At 40.8% G+C, this 22,320-nt stretch overlaps 1 protein-coding gene across 1 annotated transcript; it reads right to left on the reverse strand.

The window, feature by feature from the left end:
- Positions 1-745: 745 nt before the first annotated feature.
- Positions 746-20,725, reverse strand: CFAP36 (cilia and flagella associated protein 36). Its single transcript, XM_030021656.1, has 10 exons — positions 20,518-20,725; positions 15,367-15,431; positions 14,858-14,959; positions 13,832-13,946; positions 12,148-12,235; positions 11,175-11,226; positions 9,132-9,258; positions 3,958-4,127; positions 3,348-3,503; positions 746-1,716 (listed from the first exon to the last, which is right to left on the reverse strand). Exons 1-10 carry the CDS (start codon positions 20,633-20,635, stop codon positions 1,630-1,632), a joined length of 1,080 nt encoding a protein of 359 aa, XP_029877516.1. The 5' UTR covers positions 20,636-20,725; the 3' UTR covers positions 746-1,629.
- Between the last annotated feature and the right edge of the window lie 1,595 nt (positions 20,726-22,320).

Genomic DNA, 22,320 nt, shown 5'->3' on the forward strand with positions numbered 1-22,320 from the left:
CAAGAATGGGACTCCTCATTTTTCACCTGTGCGATGAAACGCCCCGCCAGCTCCAAACGCAGAGGATCCAAGGAAGTGTTTGCTGGTAAAGCGTAGCTCCAGCGTCATCGTCGTGCGCTTGCTCTCCCGCTCATGATCATCTGGTTCTCTTCCTGATGAGTCTTTTCTCTCCATTGGTAACGATGATTAACTTCCTCCAGCACTCTATATGCTACGTGAGCAGCAGAGTTATGTGGTATGTGCCTTTACTCACCTGAGGCTGAAAAATTGCGTCACCTGGTCTGCGGACCTGAGTTGTCCCAATTCTCTTTAACAGCTACCCAGAACAAGTTCTCTGGGGGTCTCCGACAGAAGTGTGTTAGTTCCTGCTCTGTTCCCCACCACCCCAAATCTTCCCTGAAGTACTGTAAGGAGCTTTAAAAATACTTTCAGACCAACCTGAGGTTTTTTTTACAGCAAAAACAAGAATGTCATGAATTTTTATAGTTCCTACAGAAAGACTGTGTAAAGTGGCATTAGATGTCCCGTTTAAAAAAAAAAAAAATTTACAATCCCTGTAGAAGGTGACATGCAGCACTCTTTTTAACTGGCTTTTGTCTGGGGTCGTCACCCCCACAGATGCTGTTTCCCAGTCTGACCTGGTCAGTGCTGCCTGGGTTCTGCCTGTGGGCAGCCGCGTTCCCGTGCCTGGGGTCCTTCCACGACCGCTCTTTTTGGAAAAGAAAAGAACATCTGCCAACATGTATCAGTTATAAATGCTATTTTAATAAAAAGTTACATTGAAACTTGAATGGGTGGGTTGTTTCTTTTAATGCGAGTTACTGTTGCAGTCGGCTGTATAATGACATAGTGCAAAGGATAGCCTCTCTCCTGGCTTCAGTTTAAGTCTGTCAAAGCTGAACACCAGTAAACAAGATTTTTAAAGATTTCTACTTTGAATCGAAATTGCTGGTGAAATCCCTAGCTTTTACTTTGTAACTAAAGCAATTAGTTTTACTTGAAGTTGCATTTATAGCAAAACAGAACCTAAGGACTGGTAAACTGCCTCAAAAGTATGTAAAGCAATGTAATCCAGAGTTAATATGTACATGTCTTGACTCCAAGCTGCATCATCTTTCTCAAAAATACGATGGTCATAGGTGAACTTCCATGTGAATTTAGACTTTATTACATTGCACAGCTGAAAAATAGTAATTTCTTTATAATATTCTAATAAGAGCAACAAAGTTCTATAATTTTAAAAATAAAAAAGTTAAAATTTCTAATACATTCAGAATGGTTCATATAGGAATTACTTTTAACAGATCTCACTATCTGCTTTTGTTCTATATAATATCGAGTGGCTGAGGCCAGTAGCTTAGCAAATCTGTATGCTGCAGTGATGTTAAATGGCCTCACTGCTGAACGTGTTCCAGTGGAAGTCAGGGGGTTTCCAGCATTCTGGAAAATAAGCGTTTTTTAGTGTATTTCAGTGTAATTTTCAATACATTATAAAGTACTGAGTTGCTTGTCTGAAAGTTCTATAAAACTAAGTGTAATATTGGAAAACAAATCCATTCAATTATTGATGATATAATTTATTCTAAAAACATACTTATGTTCTTGGGGTCTGCAATGAGCTTCTTAAAATTACCGCTTGTTAATAACTTCTTCTTTTAGTTTTTCGGCAAGCATTTTCCTCTTCTGTAGTAACCTTTGCTTCTCTTCTGACATTTCCTAAAAACAAAGTGAAAAAACATTGCAATGAACTGCATGGCTTTCCTGGTAGGTAGCCTGACTTCCAACACTTAACTGCTAACCAGAGGTGGCAGCCAGATCTGGTAGCCGACACATGGTTTCTCCAACAAGGAGCAGCCACGTAACAGCACCTGCAAACCTGAGGCTGCAGCAGCTGTCCTTCAAACTCACTTGCTCTCCAGGATTAATTACAAAAATACTATTATTCTATTTCTTGAGAAGTGGATCCCAGGATGCAGATGACTGGCTCTTTCTGTCAATCTGCCTTTTTTCCACTGCACCGTACTGATCTTTTTGAGAGGACTAACCTCAAATTCAACGGGTGGTGCTTAGTTGTTTTGGAAGTTCCCCAATCAACAGTATTTTGGGCATGTTCTGAGCATAATAAAATGCTCAGCAACGCTGAAAAATACTCAGAGGCAATAGAAGATCTCCAGTCTGAAGTTTGTGCTCTGTAAAGAAGAGTAGTTTGATTTTCTTTTCTTTTTTTTTTTTTTTTTTTTTTAAACTTCACAGTTACTACATTGTTTTGTGTGGGTTTTAAGGTCTTCTAGATTCCTCATTTGTGTTGAGAGTTTTCAACCATTTCTTTCCATATAAATGTAGATTAGATCTACTTGTGGCAAATGGATTAAGTCATATTAACCGTAACAATGATTAACAGAAAAAGTTTGGGTTTCTTTTTCTGATAAAGACCTCTGTATTGGTAGAGCTTTATCCTGTCATAGGATTCTGAGGTTTTTTTATGTTGGTACTTTCTTTCCCCAATAGGATTTACTACTTTTTTCCCAAACTAGATTTTCTATCATCCCCATGATGCAAGGATTTTTTGTGATTTCAGCACTTGTTTTAAGTCAAGGAACATAGCGGTTAATTCACTAAGTACCTTCACACACGTCTCTGAAGAGAGACCAGCCTTTGGACAGAACGAGACCCTGAGGAAGGAGCTGACTGCCGGCTGTACCCCTTCCAAGAGGGCACACCGCTCTCACTGTGTCCTACGCGTCCAACCCTCCCCCAGACTTGTTTTTTTTCTGTTGGAGGCAACTGGGTAGACAACAGCAGCATGCACCCTTCGGAATGCCTTGTCTTTCTAAAAGGTATCATTGTCATGTCACTTCTATATCCAGTGGATGATGGATGGAAATCAAGGATTTCTTTCTTTGAAATAAGCACAAAACTCGGAACAAAAAAGAACAGAGCGAACTTGTTACCTCTGTAAAAAAAGACTGCGAAAGAAAGACGTTTTTTTCCATTTCAGCTGGAGAAAAAAAAAAAAATCCCAGAGATTTAAGGAAGCCCAAACGGTAGGTCACAGACTGGGAGAAAACCAGCATTTAATTTAAGTTTATGAATGGCTAAATCATGAGGATTTGATGATACTGAAGCAAAATAATGCTAACTTAATCACTAAAAGTTCTAGCCTATAAGTTTCTGCAAACACAGTAACTTAAAAAATACTTCCTCTCTACTTCCCCCACTTTTTTTTTTTTTTTTTTTTTTTTTTTTTACCCTGCTACAATATTCAGGAGCAACATCAACATCTTCACTGAAATCATCTGTGTTTTTTACAAAGTGATCAGGATGATTAAAATGTTTGAATCCTTCACCTCTTTAGGAGATGATTCCTCTTCTTTCTGGTCAGTGTTCGTTGGTAACAGTACATTATTTCTTGACTCCTTCTTTGTAGCCATCAACATGTCTCGTTTTTTCTTCAGGTAGTCCTCTCGTTGCTTCAGCTGCTGTTTTTCAAGTTCTGATAAATTCTGGAAAATTTTTTTTAAAATACATTTTGAAATTAACTTTTGGTATGCATGGCATGTGAGATAAAAGCATTTACATCACATTTGCCCCCAAAATTAGTAGCTGAAAAAAAATCCAAGCTGAAGTTTCAAGCCAGAGCTGTCTGCTAAGAAATTATCACGGGACAAAGGCTGAATGCTAAATTCTATTCTAAAACTAGAATGAAGATCTGAATTTTATGCAAATTAAACTGGTGAATACCAAAAACCACTATTTGCATGCTGGTTTTAAAAAAAAAAAAAAAAAGGCAACCCCCACCAAACCAACCAAACAAAACCAAAACCACCTGATTACAATACTAGAAAATATATATTTAAATGTAATACTGTCTTAAATATATATTCTAAATGTAATCCTGTCTTTTTGCATTCCAGTTCTATGTTTGGGGTTTTTTCTTTTTGTTTGTTTTAAACTTACAGGTCCTTTCATCCCAGCTTTTTGCGCTGCATTTTCTGAACATTTTCCAGCTGACCTTTTCTTAATGTCTTCTTTCCCTTTGGTACAAGATGGCTGAGGTAAGCTTTCTGTTCCTTTTTGTAACGTGCGTACTGGTTTTAAGTCTTCCCTCGCAGATTTCCGAGATTCCCCTAAGCAGCAATTTTACATAGAAAACAGTGAGAAAGAATAGAAATGTATAAAATAAAAAAATAAATTGGTGTTTCTTTCAATATCCAGATGTCCTTCTGATGAAATGGAAAACTTAAAAAAAAAAAAAAAAAATCACATTTCTCCCCTTTATTAATAAAACTTTCTTTCAAAAAACACAGATACTGTATTTGTAGTATGAAAGCAATTAAATAATGCTTTACATCGTAAGTACCTCTACTGCAATAAGTTATAAATTGTCAAATGCTTGGAATGTAATTTCATATTCAGCGTTCTAATAGTCAGTTCATATTGAGATTGCACTTTCAGTTTCTGTCTTGGCAAGCCGCGCCAGTCATCAGCAGCTTTGAAGGCGCACTTTAGCCAACTCTAAGCGTGCTGCTTTCAGCTTCAGAGAAAGGAATCAGAAAATACTGTATTGAAGTGAACTTGTACAGGAGAGGGGGGAAGCGAAGCTGAAGAGGTGCAAAGCGTTACGCTGACACAGCTCAGTTACTCCTCTTCAGAACTAGCCTTGCCCCAGCCTGGGGACATAGCGGGAACCCACCAGGTTTCTGACCCTGGCAGGGCTCAGAGGCCCAGACAGGCTGGGCTGGCTGGTGGGTGCCAGGGGAGCTCTGGGCACCCTTGGTGCAAACAAGGCTCAGGCAACTTCTGGTGTCTTCCGCTCCCTATCAAGTCCCTCACCTTGTGTACGATAACAGTCCTGCACGATACCCTGTTCGCCTCCTGCTCTTCTCCGGGACAAATGCTGCCTGTGCTGCCAAAGAAAAGTAACCCTGTCCTGATTCCAGCTGTGCCTTTCATATCTCTGCAGGTACCGAGGTTAGTTTTGCTTTGTATCCTGCCAAACTCCATGGTGTCCGAGATGGCATCATGGTTACTGAGGTCAGAGTCAAAGCCTCTCCAGTCACTGGACTGTAGGGCAAGGTACGTTTGCAGAAGTTTACTAAGACTTCTCTTGACTTGACCTACAACTACTCCCAGGTAAGGTAAGTTGCTGCTCCTACTATACTTTTATTAAAAATGAAAAGGGTTTTGACTGTGTAAAATATGCCTGAATATATCCATATAGATGCAAGAATACAGGTAGTGAAATACAAGTTTTACTGTGTTCAGTCAGTTTGAGTCTATCCATAATATTCGAGCTGATACACGTAACTGAATGTAGTTGATTGTAATTCTACTGTGCTGGACCATGGATTTCTGCTGTAATGCTGAGAAATAACTCACACGAGTATTAAGGTATGAGTACTCTCCTTGGTCTCTACCGGCCCACAGTAACAAGATGACAAAGCTAGCTCTACTGAACGTAGTGCAGGATTAACACCACTCAATCATTTAAGTTACAAGTAATACACATTTAGCTCTTCAACACTGCTGCTTTCTTTAGTACAGAAAATTACAAGATTGTGAAAAGGTAGGGTGAAAAGCATAAGAGAGGAAGCGTAATTCAAAGTACAGAAAACAAAACCAGGACAGAAATGTAAAACAAAGTTCAAGCTGAAGAATTGGCATTTCACTGAAATATGTCTGCTGGAAGTCTTGATGCTCCAAAGAATGTCGGTTTATGACAGATAAAAGTTCTTAGAGGTTCTGTGAGAGGTCAGAGTTAAAATTGCAAGAAAAAAAATTCTCACACTATAGTTGTCTGATTAAAAAGCAGGGGGGTGGGGGGGGGGGGCGGGAACCAAACACACACTGCATGCCAAATACCTACCCCATAACAAACATTATGATTAAGGAAAACTACTCACCAGAAAGTAGTTCTTTGAAATGTGTTGTGTGTATGTAAATTTACACTGTTGCTGTCCATATTGCAAACACTCAAGCTGGAGATGTTTGTGTCTTAGCAGTACCTGTAGGATGTGATCATAGGACCCTCAGTGTCACTTAACCCACGAACCTGAAAAGACACTGAGAAGAGAAGGGAAGGAGGGTGGGTAGTGAATGTACAAATAGACAGGGCATCTCAAAGAATTACAGTTACTGGTATGTAACACTTTTTTTCCTTTGAGAACTTGTCTATATGTACATTCACACTGTGGGTGACTAAGCAACACTCTTTTCCACGTGGATAATTCTTTCAGAATCTTCTCAAAATACAAGCACCCAGGACCACTCCAGCAGATGCTGCATCCTTCTTATCCACATGATACACCCAGCTCGGTGCCAACACAAGTGCAACTTTTGAAGCGGCTGCCCTGCAGGTACCCAGAAAGGGAAGTGTTCTCCAAGAATGCTGGAAAAGTCACTTGCACTCCAAGGTGTTGAGCATGACCTTTACTATGAAATTCACCCTTCTGATCTCTCCATACTGCAACAAGTTGGGTGGTCAAAGTACAGGAGGAATGGTTTTGCAAGCTCTAATCTGTAAACTATTTGTAAGGGGCTCACCAAAGTGAAATTAAGAAAATTAAGGCAACTACCATTAAATCTGAATTTGTTATACAGTGGAAAACTTTAAAGGGTCCACAGACTGAAATCCTGGGTCTCAAGGTGAAGGGGAAATAGCAAGAGATAATAAAAACCCTCTGTATCTGAAGGAAGAGAAATAATATGCCAGACTAGAGGGAATGAAAAACAAATTTAAAAAAGTTCTTCCTTTTCCTGACTCCAAGAACTCGTTCATGCAAGGGCCATGTTGCTGAGGCAGCTGATACTCCCTAGGTACAGGATTCCTCCCCATGCTCAGGTTGAGAAAGGCGAGCTGTCGTGTTCCTCTGTAACACAACCCTACGAGTGAGAACACGGAGCCAGGATCTGAGCACAGGTCTGGTGGGCTGTGAGGGGCAGAGGGGAGAGACTGAGGGGGATGAGGGGAGAGAAGAGCAGCTCTTCTGCCACCTTAGAGGGGCACAAACCATTACTGAAAGGTTCTTGCTGTTTCTGTTCCCAGAGTTGTATCTGGCATCAGGAGGAAGTCAAGTGGAAGGTATGATCCCATTATCCAAGACAAACCTTTAGTTGGGAGCCCATGTTTTGGAAGCAGGCAATAACAGACTGGTCTGGAGGCCGGTCCTCGGTTCTGTGTGAGAAAGGGGTCTGGAAGAAGACGATTGCCAGTACAGATTCTTCTTGATTTTTGCCACCACTACCCAAACCCACTTTTCTAAAAGGTGACACCAGAGGATAAGCTATGACAAACTTTCTGAGTAGCCTCTTTGGACAGCTACGCTGCCACAAGATGCAAGTTCTACAATGAAGAAGATTTCCAAGAAGCTAAATTTTTTGTAGACCTGTCTCTTCTTTGGCATTTAAAGAGCATGGGAATGCTCAGCACCAGCTCAGCAGGCACTTGGACAGCACAGAAGAAGGGCTGCACTTGGTGCTGAGAAGTCTTGACTCCTGAGCTCCAAGATTTCCTGTCTCTCAAGCACAGGATTAAGTCCTGCAGACAGAATATTTGCTAGCAATGTGCCTTCCTCCTGAACCAGGAAAACAGCCGCTGCAGGATAGACATAGTTTAGAGGTGCCATTGCAAGGTGGTGCAACTATGCAAAAATAAGAGGAGTAAAAGCAGGCTGGGAGAAGAGAAAGAAGAATGTGAATATACCTGCAGACCTTCTGCATACTTCTGAGGGTAGAAGGGAGAGAAGACAACTTCACATAAATGTAACAAAACCTCAGCAGGAGGACAGAAGGGATAAAAGCAGAAAAAAAAAGATATTTAAAAGGTCAGTGACACAATTTATTCTTTTGAAGTTTCCTAATGTGAAAGACACTAAGTTTAAAAGAACAGAGGGTCCTACAACCACTTTATCTGTTAACAGCCATCAAATGAAAAAGCAAGGAACAAGTATGCCTCAAAGGTACTACCAAGGCTAAAAGTATCCAGCTCAAGTGTCTGTGATATGAAAACTTCCAGTGTGAATGCATACAAAGACAAGTACAAGCCACGGGAAAAATGTAACTAAAGACAGCACAGACTATTATTTCCCAAAGTTGGAATTATATTCTTGGAAGCGACCTTAGAATATTATGTTACAAATTTTTCACACACTCATAAAAGAGCAGATCCCACTGATACGCAACCTGTTTTTGAAGATCACCTCTGTATACCTATATACATAGATACATGTGTGTATATACATGCATACCTATATGTGTGTGTGCATGTATACACATGTATACATACACACATATATATGCTTCTTATCACCTAAGAATTTTCCTGCTTTCCTGAACAGGTCAGCACCCTTGTGCTTGAGCTGCAGCACAAACATACCAAGAGCACCTCCATCACAACTGGTGATTCCTTTTTTTCTCCTCTTTGTTAAAACTACTGGCTTGGTCACGCTCTCGAGTAAATAATCATCTACAAAACGATTCAGACAATTTTCACTACACAACTTGGGTGAAGTTCAAGACTACTTATAAGAGCTCTCCTTAGTATTGTGAGTTGGTAAGCGTCACAATCCCACTCAAAAATGTAAAATTGAGAAGATTAAAATGAGTAACAAAAATCTGAACCAAAGGCAAAAAGATTCAGTTTGGTGGTCTGACAATTCAGCCTGAGTGAGTCTTAACAGTTTAAGGTTGGTTCCTTCAGAAATATTTGATTGCTATCAAGAAATCTTGTACAGTTATAAATTAAATCTATAATGGCCACACACAGGGAGAGAAAGCATAACTTTTTAAGTGAATGATTCACAGCTGTCTACAGGGAACATACTGTTCTTAACAGTAATGGTGGCATAAGCACAGTAAATTGAAAGATGAAAACTGCTGTTAGACTCCTGTATTTCTCCTCCAATTGGACATGACTTATCACTGAATAATAAAACAACTCATGTTGGAAGGCATTTCTGCAGGCCACCTAGTGCAAATACCCTGCTCAAAGCAAGGCTAACTTCAAAGCCAGGATGGTTTACTCACAGCCTTATTCAGCCAAGTTCTTAAAATCTTGATATGAGTGGACTCTTCAATAATTTGAAAATAGTATCGTATTGCATGCTCAGCATTGCTCTTTCCCATAAAATTACCTAATGGAAATCTTGGAGTTTCTTCCGAATCATCAGCTCCCTCAGTGGATTCCTTAACTTTTACAGCTTCTCTCGAATCTCCTGGAAAACTGTAGGTAACATCTGGTGATTTAAGTTTATCACGTGCCTTAAATTAAAAAACAAACAAACAAAACCAAGCATTACTTTCCTGGCGCTGTACTTCAGGCATTAAACTGTCAGCACAAAGAAAGCTCCAAAAGAACTTTCAGTTAAAATCAGGTTGTTTACACTACGTATTGGATTGTCAAAGTGAACAAAAGCAAACTACTTATTTTGTTTCACTAATGGGAAGGTTCTTACTGGCTTATAGTCATAAGTCAGCATTTTTTATTTTAGTTCAAAACCTGTTCCCTAATCAACAATCAGAATTTAGAATATTAGGTAAATTAGTATCTTGTCTCCCAGCTACAAATAGATAACGTAGGGGGTTTTTTTGCCACACTTTGCCTGTGACTTTCAAGCAGATGTCTGTCCACCAGAAATATGCAATACAGTAAGAGAACCAGGAACACACACTGAAGTTACCTCAGAAATGGAGAAATAACCAGCTGAATGGAAACAACAGGTCTGGATAATCTTTGACACTATTGCTTCACTTCTACACTTGTCTGGGAAATCTTGACAACACAACCCACCTCTCAAAATAGTAAAGCCAGCTGGGATTTCCCCAGAAAATTTCTATGCTGTTCATCAACCATCTAATTCATGTCAGAACCCCCCAGCATTCATCAAAATATTAAATTATTTTGTATTAAAATATTCTCTAACAAAAACATATTATTGAACAATAACTATCACATTCTCTGTCCAGGTGAACTTGACTGGGGCCTTTGTAATCTGGCTTGTTTATCAAAAATATTTATATTCTTGGCTGGTCTATAAAGATTTGGATAAGCCTGCATCTTAATACAACTTGAATTCTTAAAATGAGCCAAAGCTTGAGTTTCCTGGTGGTTTTGTGAGAAATCCAGTAGAACAGGTGACTCACTTCCTGGAATCTATCATTGTAATGTGGGATAGAAGAGTTTTGTCACCACTTTTCTACAGTGTCAGACACTGGGAGAGAGGTTTAATTTGATAGAATATCCCAACTGTTTGGGACTTGCATTCAACAGCATAGCTATCATCTGCACCTCTCATGGGTTTGAATTCAGGAGTAGGGTTGGAAATAAAGTGTGGACCTCTGCACTAGCTACATTTGGTCTCCAGATGGTTTCCTTTGTCAGTTCAGGCTGAAGAAACAGTGCTTTCTCTTTTCAAATTTAGTATGCTCAATTTCCTAGTAACAGCAAAGAATAGAAGAGCAATTCTGCTCCCTTTTGAAACAGCCTACAATTCCAGTATTTTTATATGTTTTCCCAGTGAAGGGGAGGTTTATTGCCACTATTCTACCATAGTTAATTTCAATTTCCATTTGTTTCTCAGTTGCTGAACGATTGCCAATTTAGCCAGTCCCCGTTTACATTCAGTTACCTTTCTACATGGTTTATTCTGATGGAGACCAACTGATGGTCTAACTTGGAGAGGATTTCTGGTTCCTGGTGATTAGATTCTGGCAGCATTGTATAGCTTAATGAATAACTAACTATACTGTCTATGAAGTGATCCTTAAAATTCCTGAAGGATTGTGAATGCTGTAATCCCTAAGAAGCTTATACTTTGAAGTCTCTTTGATCTTGACAATATTAGTAATTCTGGATCTGAAAGGTTGACATCCATTACCAGGATTTTAGAATTCAGACACTGAAGAAGGAATATACTTATCGTAGGAACTCCACCAAATGGCTGATCGTTAATGGTATATTTATACATAACACTAGTGTCAATGACACCATCAAGAAAAATGTAAACAACAGAACAGACCTTTCAAAAACAAGTGTCAGTAAGACCTTCCTGACAGACCTTTTGTTTGCTTAGGATGGTACACATTGCCTTAAAGTGATACAGTCGACACTCAGGACAGGAATATCAGAGTATTTCTTAATCATCAACATAACTCATTGGGAAAGGTAAGATACTCACTTCTTCAGTCCTCTTCCTTTCTTGCTCTATTTCATATTCTTCCTTAGATTTTCTGTAACACAAAATACAAGTAAATACTCAAAACTTCTTTAATATTAGTGACTTTTAGGTAAATCTAGCACCGCTTAAATATCTGAGGACTATCAAAACAATTACAAGCTAATATGAATTTGTTAGTACCCAAAATACTTCCATGACTTAAATGAAAATGCACTCTTAATAGAAATAAGTAATTATGATAAACACACAGAACTCACCATCCTCGGTCTATCTTTCCCTGTGCAAAAATAATTGTGTAAGAATTTCCATGGCTTATCTATCCCTTGTTTCATTTGCTCATTTAAAGACAGGAAGGGAATTATTTCCAGAATACAGAGGAAAAATAGCATAATTTAACATAACGTGAATGGATTAATCTGCTATTTGTTTATGTTTATACACATGTGAACTGGGAGTAGAGGACAATCCATAGAAGTTGTATCAGTCCTCACATCTTCTTAGATCATAGCAACAGTCAATGAACACAACTAAGGAGAAAGCTGTAGAAAGCAATAAAGCCTTCTGTAAAAGCAGAATTTGCCTTTCCAAAGCTTTAATGTTTAGGGTGTTACCTGAATGGATTACAGCTAGTGTGCTCCTATTGTCCAGAGGCATCTAACCCAGGTCTAACTTTAGGTCCAACTGGTGTTTCAGGGGAGAATGGAAATGATGGGGCTCAAAGTTGCACATCATTCCATGCATCACCCAGACAATTCATCATGGCAGAGCGGTTATCTCTCAGTCTTTAAATATTCCTGATCACACCCACTGTCTAGCACCATTCCTTTTCTCTTAGGTAGGATTTTGACAAGAACATTCATGTCATCTGTAAGATGAAGGCAGTTTCCTGGAAAAGGCTGGAAGAGTTAGGCCCTACATACTTTTATTTTTTATTTTAAAATAACGTACAAAGTAGGGGTGATTCATTTTTTACCTTAGAACCTCCCTTAGTATTTTCATTTCTTCTTGTTCAATTTCACTGAACACATCAGAACCCTCTGTCAAACAGTCGGGCAACACACCTATAAAAAAAAAAAAAAAGCCAAAATTTATGCATTACTCTAGAGAAAATTATTTTGTACTCCATTTGGCATCATTCTTCAGGCAGAGAGAAGGAAAAAAAAAAAAAACCAAAACACAAAAACCAACATCCAATTCTTCCTCTCTGTAACTGTTTCCAAAAAGATTCTAGACCTTGAGCATCAAGTTGCTAGTAGCCAAAAGGCAAAGGTTTCTGAACTACAAAAGTTTTGCCATCTAAGGGTAAAGCACAAGCCATACTCTGCATTGACCATTATATGGCATTTCCTATAGACTGCAATTCAGCCACAGCTAACTGAACCATTTTCAAATTTGTATGAAACTTGAAATTTAAAAATTATTCTCCAAAAAAACCATGCATGCATGTCCTGGTTTCGACTGGGATAGAGTTAATTGTCTTCCTAGCAGCTGGTATAGTGTTATGTTTTGGGTTCAGTATGAGAAGAATGTAACACACTGATGTTTTCAGTTGTTGCCAAGTAGTGTTTAGACTAAGCCAAAAATTTTTCAGCTTCTGATGCCCAGCCAGCAAGAAGGCTGGAGGGGCACAAGAAGTTGGGAGGGGACACAACCAGGACAGCTGACCCAAACTGGCCAAAGGGGTTTTTCTATACCATGTGACATCATGCCCAGTATATAAACTGGGGGGAGTGGGGGCAGGGGGATCGCCACTTGGGAACGAACTGGGTGTCGATCGGTGGGTGGTGAGCAATTGCATTGTGCATCACTTGTATATTCCAATCCTTTTATTATTATTATTATTGTTGTCATTTTATTATTGTTATTATTATCATTATTAGTTTCTTCCTTTCTGTTCTATTAAACTGTTCTTATCTCAACCCACGAGTTTTACTTTTTTTTTTTTCCCCCTGATTCTCTCCCCCATCCCACTGGGTGGGGGGGGGAGTGAATGAGTGGCTGCGTGGTGCTTAGTTGCTGGCTGGGGTTAAACCACGACCATGCAGTAAAAAGAAAAAACAAAATCGTAAAACTAAAGACATGGAAGAAAAGAATGGGTAGATGAAAATCCTTTCAGAAACATCAACAGAGCAGCAGAGTTGGGTGTAAATTATTTTCTCTTCTTTAAAAGTATGGATGTATTAGCATGACAAAGGCCGTAACTTCTGCTTTCATTTTTTTCGTATGCAACTGTACAGTGTGAACTGCAAAGTAAGCGCAGCTGATAGTACAGCATTGTTGCTATGCAAGCAGCATAATTCAAATTATCAATATTGTCATTGTTGATGAACTGATGTAATTGTTTTAACACTCAAAATTATCACGAAAATTCTTCAACCAAAAAAACCTAAGTGAAGTTTCACAGAAAAGTTTAGACAGAAAAACAGAACTGAAAAATCCATTAATTTAAAAAGTAGTATAGACAGCTGTCACTGAAAATACAAGCCAAGGGCTGAATATTGAAATCCTAGTCCCAGTAAAATCAGCCGAATGTTTTCCATTAACTTGAGCTGGAATTGAACCAGTATTCCATACTCATTTATGAACGGATTACAGAGTCATCAAAAGAGCACTAAAAAGATGAAAAGCAGTGAAACCCCACATTTACCACTTCTTACCATTCCTTTCTTTAATGATCCTAATAGCTTGCAATTGCATTTCAATATTTTTCTGTACCATCATTTTTTTAAATAGTCGAAAATCTTCTGCTGCCAACACTGTTTGCAAAATGGCCTGTGGGAGGGAAACATGTACAAAATTAAAAACTCTAGAGAAATCATAACCATCTCAGTCTGCTTGAAATTATTTTAAGATTTAAGTTCTGTGGAGCATGTTTTTAATAATTAGATTTAATTCTCCTGTCTATTTTTCCAGCCATACAAGTTGAGCTAGTAGTCAAGAAAAGAATTTGATGGTTTATGTCTTTAGATCAACATGTCTACAACAATATTATCACAAAACCTGGAGGGTTTCCCAGTGTAAGTTTACAACAGCAATTAATTTGACTTCCTGAACAAATGCGTAAGCTTGAGTGAGGAATGTGCGCTCCGAAGAAGCTTGTTACGCATGTAGGAAGATACATGTCAGCAAAGCCCAATTAACACTGGCAGCAGAAGCTGCCACTCCTCTGCTCAATATACCCGAGACAATTCTGAAAGATGTTTTTGAGCAGGTGAAGGGCTGCCTAACCATGCCTTGTCTTCTCAAGGCCAATGTTTCTCTTGCAGATTTTACTGTTTTATTATAAAATCAAAGGAAAACATCTTTTATTTTATGGACTGTGTCTATTGTTTTAATCTTTAAGTTTGTCTGCTACTGTAAACAGACTGAAGACTAACATAAAGCTGACAAATATGCAAATAAAGGTGGCAGAAACAGCCTAAGCTTAGAGGTTTGTTTTAGAAAATACAAAGCATAGAAGACGAATCTCAAAAGGTGCCTGACACCACACAAATATCTGTCATTATTTTCAAGATGTGCATTTTTCTGGTCAAAGTTCATAATATAAACAAACATATAATAAGTTTTAGGAAATTACAGTTTAACAAGAAAACTTTTCAAAGTTTCATCTCCACCCTGCCATATTAGTGAAAATATAAAGCTAAAAATTAAATCTATATATTCTTAAACAAAGGAAAATTTACCTGTGAAGTGTGTGTCTTTGCAAGAGGAGATGAAAAAGCTTCTTGAAATTTCTCTTCATTAATTCCAACTTCTTTAAGATAGTCTTCTAATAATTTTTCAACCTGTAAGAAAGTATAAACCTTACTTTCTAAGAGGTTTTTCCCTAAGAATCATATGATTTTTTTCATAATTGTATATTCTTTTCTGCTGACACTGTATTTTAAGACTCAAAGGAAAATCGTTGCAATAGTATAACTGATTTTTCAGATATATTAATTTTAATTAAAAATATGTAACAGCATAAGAGATATGACTGTGTGTTAAAGTTTCTTTTTACATATCTGGTGTTCAAGCATAAAAGTGCATATGAAAATGATGACTCAAAGGATTTCTAAATAACACTTAAGACAGGCAATATTAGAAAATTCTAAATAAAAAGATAACACAATTAGTAGTTCATCTAAATACTACTTTAACATTTTAAATTATACTTCTTAGAAAACTACCACAAATAGTGAATAATGCTCACCAGAGCTTGGTACTCCTGATAAATTTCTGTGTAAGACAACTTGCTTTCCTCTTCATCATCAAAAACTGTGGAAAAAAATCCAAACCAAACCAAAACACACACACATTTTGGAGTTACTATACACACCACAAATTAACTTATGCCTTAAAGAGAAAGATTAACCTTTACAAGGTAATATATGTAATCATATGAAAATATAGGCCATGATTGATAATCATAATGTATTTTTCCACACATTCAGGTTAAGCATGTACTTCTGGTAATTTAATGTAATTAAATTTCATAATATAATACCAGGAAAATGCATCTTCGTAACAGAAGCAGATTTCTAAGCAAGTTGAGCATTCAGCAGATACGTACACTAAAAAGTAAGATTTAATACACGAACTACCATAAGAACTTGTGTAAGGTTGTTCTAAGATGGCAGATGACATACATAAAGCAGGAAACTTCTCTCTCTCTACATGTATTTACGTGGAAGATGTAGTGATGACTTAAAAAAAATTTTTTTTAAATGCCATTCATTTAGCAAGAAGCCAAGGTGATACAGGAAAATGAGACCCTGCCTGCATAAAAACAGATAACCCCAAAGAAGAAATCTCCTGCAGGTAAGTTATTTTTTAATTATATACATCCTGGTTTAGACAAAATGGGCATCTGTATAATATAGGCCATATTAATCATATTCATGTAAGTTCATATTAAGAACTTGTGACTGGAAATATCAAGCTAATGATCTCTACGCTTGCAGAATAGATGGAAGAAGCAGAAAATAAAGAGAAACTGAAAACTAGGGTTTGGGTTTTTTTTAATTTACTTTTTTTTTCATGTCAACAATGAACAGAGGTAATGTAAAACCTAGCAATTAAAGCAGAGGCTTAGAAATAAGCTTTCCTCAATCCCCTTCAAGATTAGCCACTATATGTTGGACAAGTCACTTCCCATGCACATGCTTTGAAGTAATTTGAAGAATGGGAATTCTGCTTAAACTGGTGAATGAGTGTGATTTAGTCTTCATATATATATGACATCTCTGATAGAAGATTGTACTGATGCACGTAGAACTAGTATAACTTTCACACAAATTTAGAGTGACTTTTAGAAAGCATCATTTCCCAGCTGTAACAGCCCAGAGGCAATGTCGCTCTGAGCCTTGATAAGGTGTGATGCAAGATGGCTGTTCCTAAACCAGAAAGTACTTGCATCACTTTTTAACGTCCTACAGCAGTGCAATGATAGAAATCTAATCAAACAGTTCAGGCCCTCTAAATAAGCAAGGGAAACTTGCTTTTTAAGTGACATAATCTGGAAAACCAACATTTGCTGTTGTTTCATTTTTGCACAAGGGAAGTTTATTTTAAAGAAGGGACTTAAACAAAAAAAATAAAAGCTTTAAAAATATCCAGGGATGAATTCAAATGGTAGAAAAAGTACTATAAATCTTACTCTAACAAAAAATTCAGCTCCTATGGCAACCACCATATTACCAAACCCAAGAGGGTGAAGACACTTAACTGCCTCTATTGTCTTCTGCATCTCCTCCCCTCTGGGGGAATCTCCCTTACAGCTCTTGCAGACCCCAACCTTTGTCTTGGTTTCTCTGTTCCCTTCCACCTCCTACTGTTCCTTCCCACCCTGGGCACCCGAAGGAGGGGTGACACAGGGATGTCACTCCGCAGTCAGCGTCCATGCCAACAGCTAGCCTCAGGCTGCCAAGGGGATGCTTCCAAGTCCTCCTCCTCCTTCCACAGCTGCAGGACAACATGGAAAGCAGAGTGGAAAGCCTCCACAAACTGCTCTCTGTTCTCAGGCTCTGAACAAAAGGAGGATAAAGTGCCAAGTAAAGCAAGCTGTGGTCAGCATCTCCTCTGAGTTAAGTGGCATTAAGGAATACTTTGAATGGAGACCTTGGATTTTCTTGAGTCAGGGCTCCTAAATCATGTAGTCATTATTTTCCTTGAGATTTTGGCACAGAGTCTTTTTTCCTGTCGGGCGACCAAAGATATGAAGAACCACTGTATCAAGATAAGCCAGGGGACCTGGATATCCTGGGAGACAAACTCATCATTTTCCTGTTAAAATCGAAAATCTTTGCTAGGAGCCCTCAAACAGGATGAGCGTTAAGTCAAGTTTGAGTTCTCCCTGCTAGACTGAGCCACTGACTCATTTGACCTCGCAGACAAGAGCCAGTAAGCAAACCTGAGGGAACTCTTCTCTTTCTCCCCCAGTCCTCACTGACTGTCGAGGTGGCTCTGTGCTGGGAGGGAAGGGAATCACAGGCAACAATATCTGTTTATTCCTTTTGTACCTTGTCCTTATCTTCTGGTGCTCAGAACTATGAATAATCTGAATAAAACTGATAAGACCTCTCGACTTAAATACATACCCACTGATTTAACTTCAGTTTCACAGCAACATAAAAGGAAATTAATCAAGCCATGAGAAATTAATCAAGACCCCAGAAAGAGGGAGAGAGAGAAAGCAAACAATTATCAACAGCTGGAAAACCAGCAGGATCGTTTATAAGTTGAAGTGCAAGGACTTGGCCTAAGTAACTACAGTTCCAAAATAAATTCCTTACATAGCAATTACCAAAACACAAATTCTATTTGAGGACTCACAAATTATTGTCAGTTAATCAAAATGTTGCTAATTTTCTTGTTCAGCCCAAAGACTAAATGTCTTGAGAACTAAAAGAATTCTGTCCTGATAAAATATCTCAGTAAAAAAACCAGCAATGGAATCAGCACAGTACATTTATAGAAAGGAAAAGCAAATAGCACAGATATCTGCAACTAAAACTTCAAATTTTTTTAACTGTGCTTCTTAGCAACACTAGCATTGCAGTAACACTTCTTTAGCCTTTTCTTTTTTCTCAATAGCATCTGAGAGTTGTCCAACAGCACTCTGTAGCACAAATGATGCCTTGGAAGATCATTTACTGCAAGGGATTTCCCTACTTTGTTCGTCCAATTTCTTACATAGAAACAAACTGGCAGGAAGCGACCATTATGTAAGCCTGCCTCACTACATGGAAATTTACAGAGGTTCCATAAATCTTCTTACTGCCAGTAAATTCCCCTCAACCTTCTAAAGAGAGATCATTGCTCCAGAGAGGGATAATCAGTTCCCCCGATTCCTAAACCTAGACCCTTTGCGTGATAGACCCTTTGCTGACTTAAAGTTTAGGCAGACTTCCCAAAAGAAAACCTCTAGTCTAGATTTCTCTATTGCTTCCTAGCTATAAATTGTCTCACAGCTTTACCTTTCTCATTTCCCGGTATACTAAGGAAAGGTGTACGTACTCACAATGATCTTGCCTCATGCAAAGGGTAGAAACAATTCAGGATAACCAAGAAGCAACTTGTTTAGAAGCTGTAATCTGAATCAGAGGTGCATCTGTTTCACCGAGTACGAAATAAAAATTCTTAACAGACCCTAACAAGAATGACTGCACAACAAAAGACACAGCCGGCCCGTGCTGAGGCCAACCATTACAGAAGCTGTTCTGGAGCCCACAGCAGGATGGAGGGGAGGAAGGAGTAAGCTCAAGCAGGTACAATACTTTAACAGTAAGAACCATTCTACTTTGAGCCTGATGTTAGTAAGCCCCTAAAAATAAAATGTATTTGGAAGCCTTAGTTTCCTGACTTCAGTATTTTAAAGTCAAAATTATTAATGAATCCTGCATCCTGTCAGATGATACTAAAGGAACAGATTTTATTCACAGTAGCTGTAGAAAGTTATCCTAAATTAGTCTACGGCAACATGCTTTAATACTTCTCATGTGTGAATGTCTGCAGGCTGGGCAGGATCACGGGCCATCATGTTCTCAAACATGCTTTTTTTTTCAGTAATCACAAAAGAAAGCTTCCTTTTTTCTAAAGAACTTAAGCAATGCTTTCAGATTTGCCCAAACTGTAATTAATTTGCTACCATTAAGGATCCAGGTGTTCCTTGGCAGCAGAAAATTTGTTCCGTAAGTAGCAGAGCTAATTTAGCCAAATCTCTACTGCAGAAAGCCTATTTCCTCCTTTCCTCACTACATACATACACCTATACAGGTCTCCTCAGGCACCTTTACCTGGAGCTACAGGTCTATCCCAGTCCCCCCTCTCACTGCCTGTACTTCCAGTTTACCAAGGCTGTTCCCCAAATTACTCCACAATTCCCTCAGTTCCTTCTTGAGGAAGAAAAGGAAGTTTAACTAGAGTTGCTTCCAAGCTGAACTCATGCACAGGACCACCTACAAAACGTAACTTGTAACTGCTGACTTTTTAGTGCTGGCTATCATTTTTTGAGAGACATTAACTTATGGTTTCTCATCTCTTAACTGCCAACGTTCACAAAATCGCAGGAGTTTAACTTTGGGCCTTCTACTCTTCTGTCCAACTGCCCAAACAGCGATTTTAATTGTACTGTGCCGTTTCCTAAGGAAAAACATCTGGCTATGGAAAAGTATTGAAGGCCTCCAACTGCTTTCTAGCCACGTCAGGGTATTACGCGCAGCAGAACGAAGAACTCATTTAGGTGTCATACTGTAAGCTCATGCCATAATCCCCTGTACGAGCTAATGAATGCAAATTACCACAGCCTGACTAACGGCTTGCCCAGGGGAGACCGGCTTTCCGAGGGCGAGGCACCCCCTCCCCAAAAACGGCGGGAAAGCGCAGGCTATGGCTGCGCAAAACCTGACGAGCCTTCCGCGGGGATCGCTCTCGAACGGCGCCTGCGGGGACCGTCCCCAACACCGGCCCGATGGGCCAAGCGCCCCTTTGCCCCCACAAAACCTGCCGCGCAGGGAGAGCCCCGGCCGGTGCCGGCAGCGGCAGTGAGGGGCCAGGGCCGCGGCGGGGCCTGGCGCGTCCCCCCGCCCCGTGAGCCCCCCGCAGTGTGCCCGCCCTGAGGCCGCAGCCTCGTCCCGTGCCCCCGGCCGGGCGGCGGTGGGCTGGCGGTGGGGGGCAGCCCCTAACGCAGCCAGAGGGCAGCGGGCCGCCCCAGCGCGGCGGGCGCGCATGCGCAGCTGCCCCGGGAGAGGGGACGACGCCCCCGGTAGCGGCGGCGGATCTGCGGGACCCGCGCCCCGCCCGCCCCGCCGCGGGGCCGAGTGGAGACCGCCCCGGCCCTGCCCTGCCCAGCCCCGCCGCTCACCCTCGCACTTCTGTTCCATGAACTCCAGGATGGGGATGGACCAGGCGGGCCCCCGCAGGAACCCGGCGATGGTGTCCACCACCCACTCCACGTCGCCCTCCTCCTCCTCTGCCGCCATCGCCGGGGCCGCCGGGGGAGGGACGAGGGACGGCGAACGGCGCGGACGCGGCGGCGGTCGGAGCGCCCGCCCGTCGCTATAGCAACCGGCGTCACGGGGCGGGGGCGCGCGCGCGCGCCTCACGTGGGCCACGCGCCGCCCGCGCGCTCTCCCACCCCGCCCCGCCCTGGCGGCGGTTCCCGGCCGATGCGGCGGAGCTGCGGTAGCGAACGACGGGTCACGGGCTGCTTTAACGGCATCCCGTGTCATCGGGTCCCGGGTCTGAGGGAGGTGCGGCTTATCCGCCAGAAGTACATCGGCCTCGGAAGACTGAGCGGAGACGACGCCTGGGGCGGAGCGGGGGGGGCGTTTAAGGCGGCACCTGGCGCTGCCCAGAAAAACAACCGTGAACGTGCCCTTGTTAAGCTGAGGGCAGCCGGCGGCGGGCGATGGGCGGGGGGCTCGGGGGTGCCTTCGAAAGACAGCGGTGACGAGTTAGCCCTGCTGACCGAATGGGGGTGAGGGGGTGGCTGGCCGGGAGGGCCGGGTGTGAAGTCTGCTGGCTGGCAGCTGCTGCCCGGCATCCCCTGCCCTCCCATGTGCTCGATGGTTCTGGAAAGCTGTCAAGATAGTCACGAACGACGAGGTTCGTTACTTAACCAATTTCAAGGCGAGAATAATGGGGCAGGGGAACGGGTTGCCTGGCCAGGCTGCGGCTTCCCGGTCTGCGGGGGTAATCATAGAATCATAGAATCATTTAGGTTGGAAAAGACCTTCAAGATCATCGAGTCCAACCATTAACCAAGCCCACTAAACCATGTCCTGAAGTACCCTGTCCACTCGCTTTTTGAATATCTCCAGGGATGGTGACTCAACCACTTCCCTGGGCAGCCCATTCCAATGTTTGACAACCCTCTCAGTAAAAAAATTTTTCCTAATACCTAACCTAAATCTCCCTTGCCTCAACTTGAGGCCATTTCATCTTGTCCTATCTCCAGCCACCTGACAGAAGAGACCAACACCCACCTCACTACAACCCCCTTTCAGGTAGTTGTAGAGAGCGATAATGAGGCTGCGACGGGACAAGGCCCTGAGAAACACGGTCTGAGGGCCCTGTGCCCTCCAGAGATCCCCAGCTGCTTCATAATTATTCTGTCAGTCACGGGTTTACAGTACAATAAAGGTTGGCTTTATATATCCTGGATTTATAGATCCTGGATGATGGAAAACTCTTGTTAACCGGTAGTTTGTCACCCACAGAGTGCTGTGGCGTTGCATAGCAAAAAATAACTCTCAGGTTCCTTGTTAGCTGTTGTACCTGGTGCTCTAGTTCCAGATACCTGAATTTCAAATGTTAATCACTCATCAGGCCTTCATGGGAACACGAATACCTCAGCATAATTTGTAACTTAGTAATACTGTAAACACCCTGAGGAAATAATTTTACAAGGCAATATGTAAGAAGGTTTACATTGAAACTTAAAATTGTTTGGGTGTTCTTTCTTAGGGCTGGCATTTGTGTCCACATTCCTTTTCTCCACTAAAATGAATGTAATTTCTGTCATTGTCCTCACCTGTTATGCTGCTGAAAGACTGAGAAGTTTTTTCTGATGTATAAATTTATTTCCCTCCTAATGTTGGATGACTGCTTGCCTTACTTGTGTGTGTTACTGGTAAGTTTAAAAAAAAAAAAAACAACAAACCCC

The sequence above is a fragment of the Aquila chrysaetos genome, chromosome 8 (genome assembly GCF_900496995.4).
Source record: "Aquila chrysaetos chrysaetos chromosome 8, bAquChr1.4, whole genome shotgun sequence".
In the NCBI taxonomy this organism is placed as follows: domain Eukaryota; kingdom Metazoa; phylum Chordata; class Aves; order Accipitriformes; family Accipitridae; genus Aquila; species Aquila chrysaetos.

Excerpts from the sequence above, each read along its gene's own strand:
- CFAP36 (XM_030021656.1), bottom strand. The coding sequence starts at position 20,635 with ATGGCGGCAGAGGAGGAGGAGGGCGACGTGGAGTGGGTGGTGGACACC. Across the intron at positions 12,236-13,831 it reads GATCATTAAAGAAAGGAATG|GTGTGTTGCCCGACTGTTTG; the intron begins GTAAGAAGTGGT and ends TTTTTTTTATAG. Across the intron at positions 4,128-9,131 it reads AACTCCAAGATTTCCATTAG|GGGAATCTCGGAAATCTGCG; the intron begins GTAATTTTATGG and ends ATTGCTGCTTAG.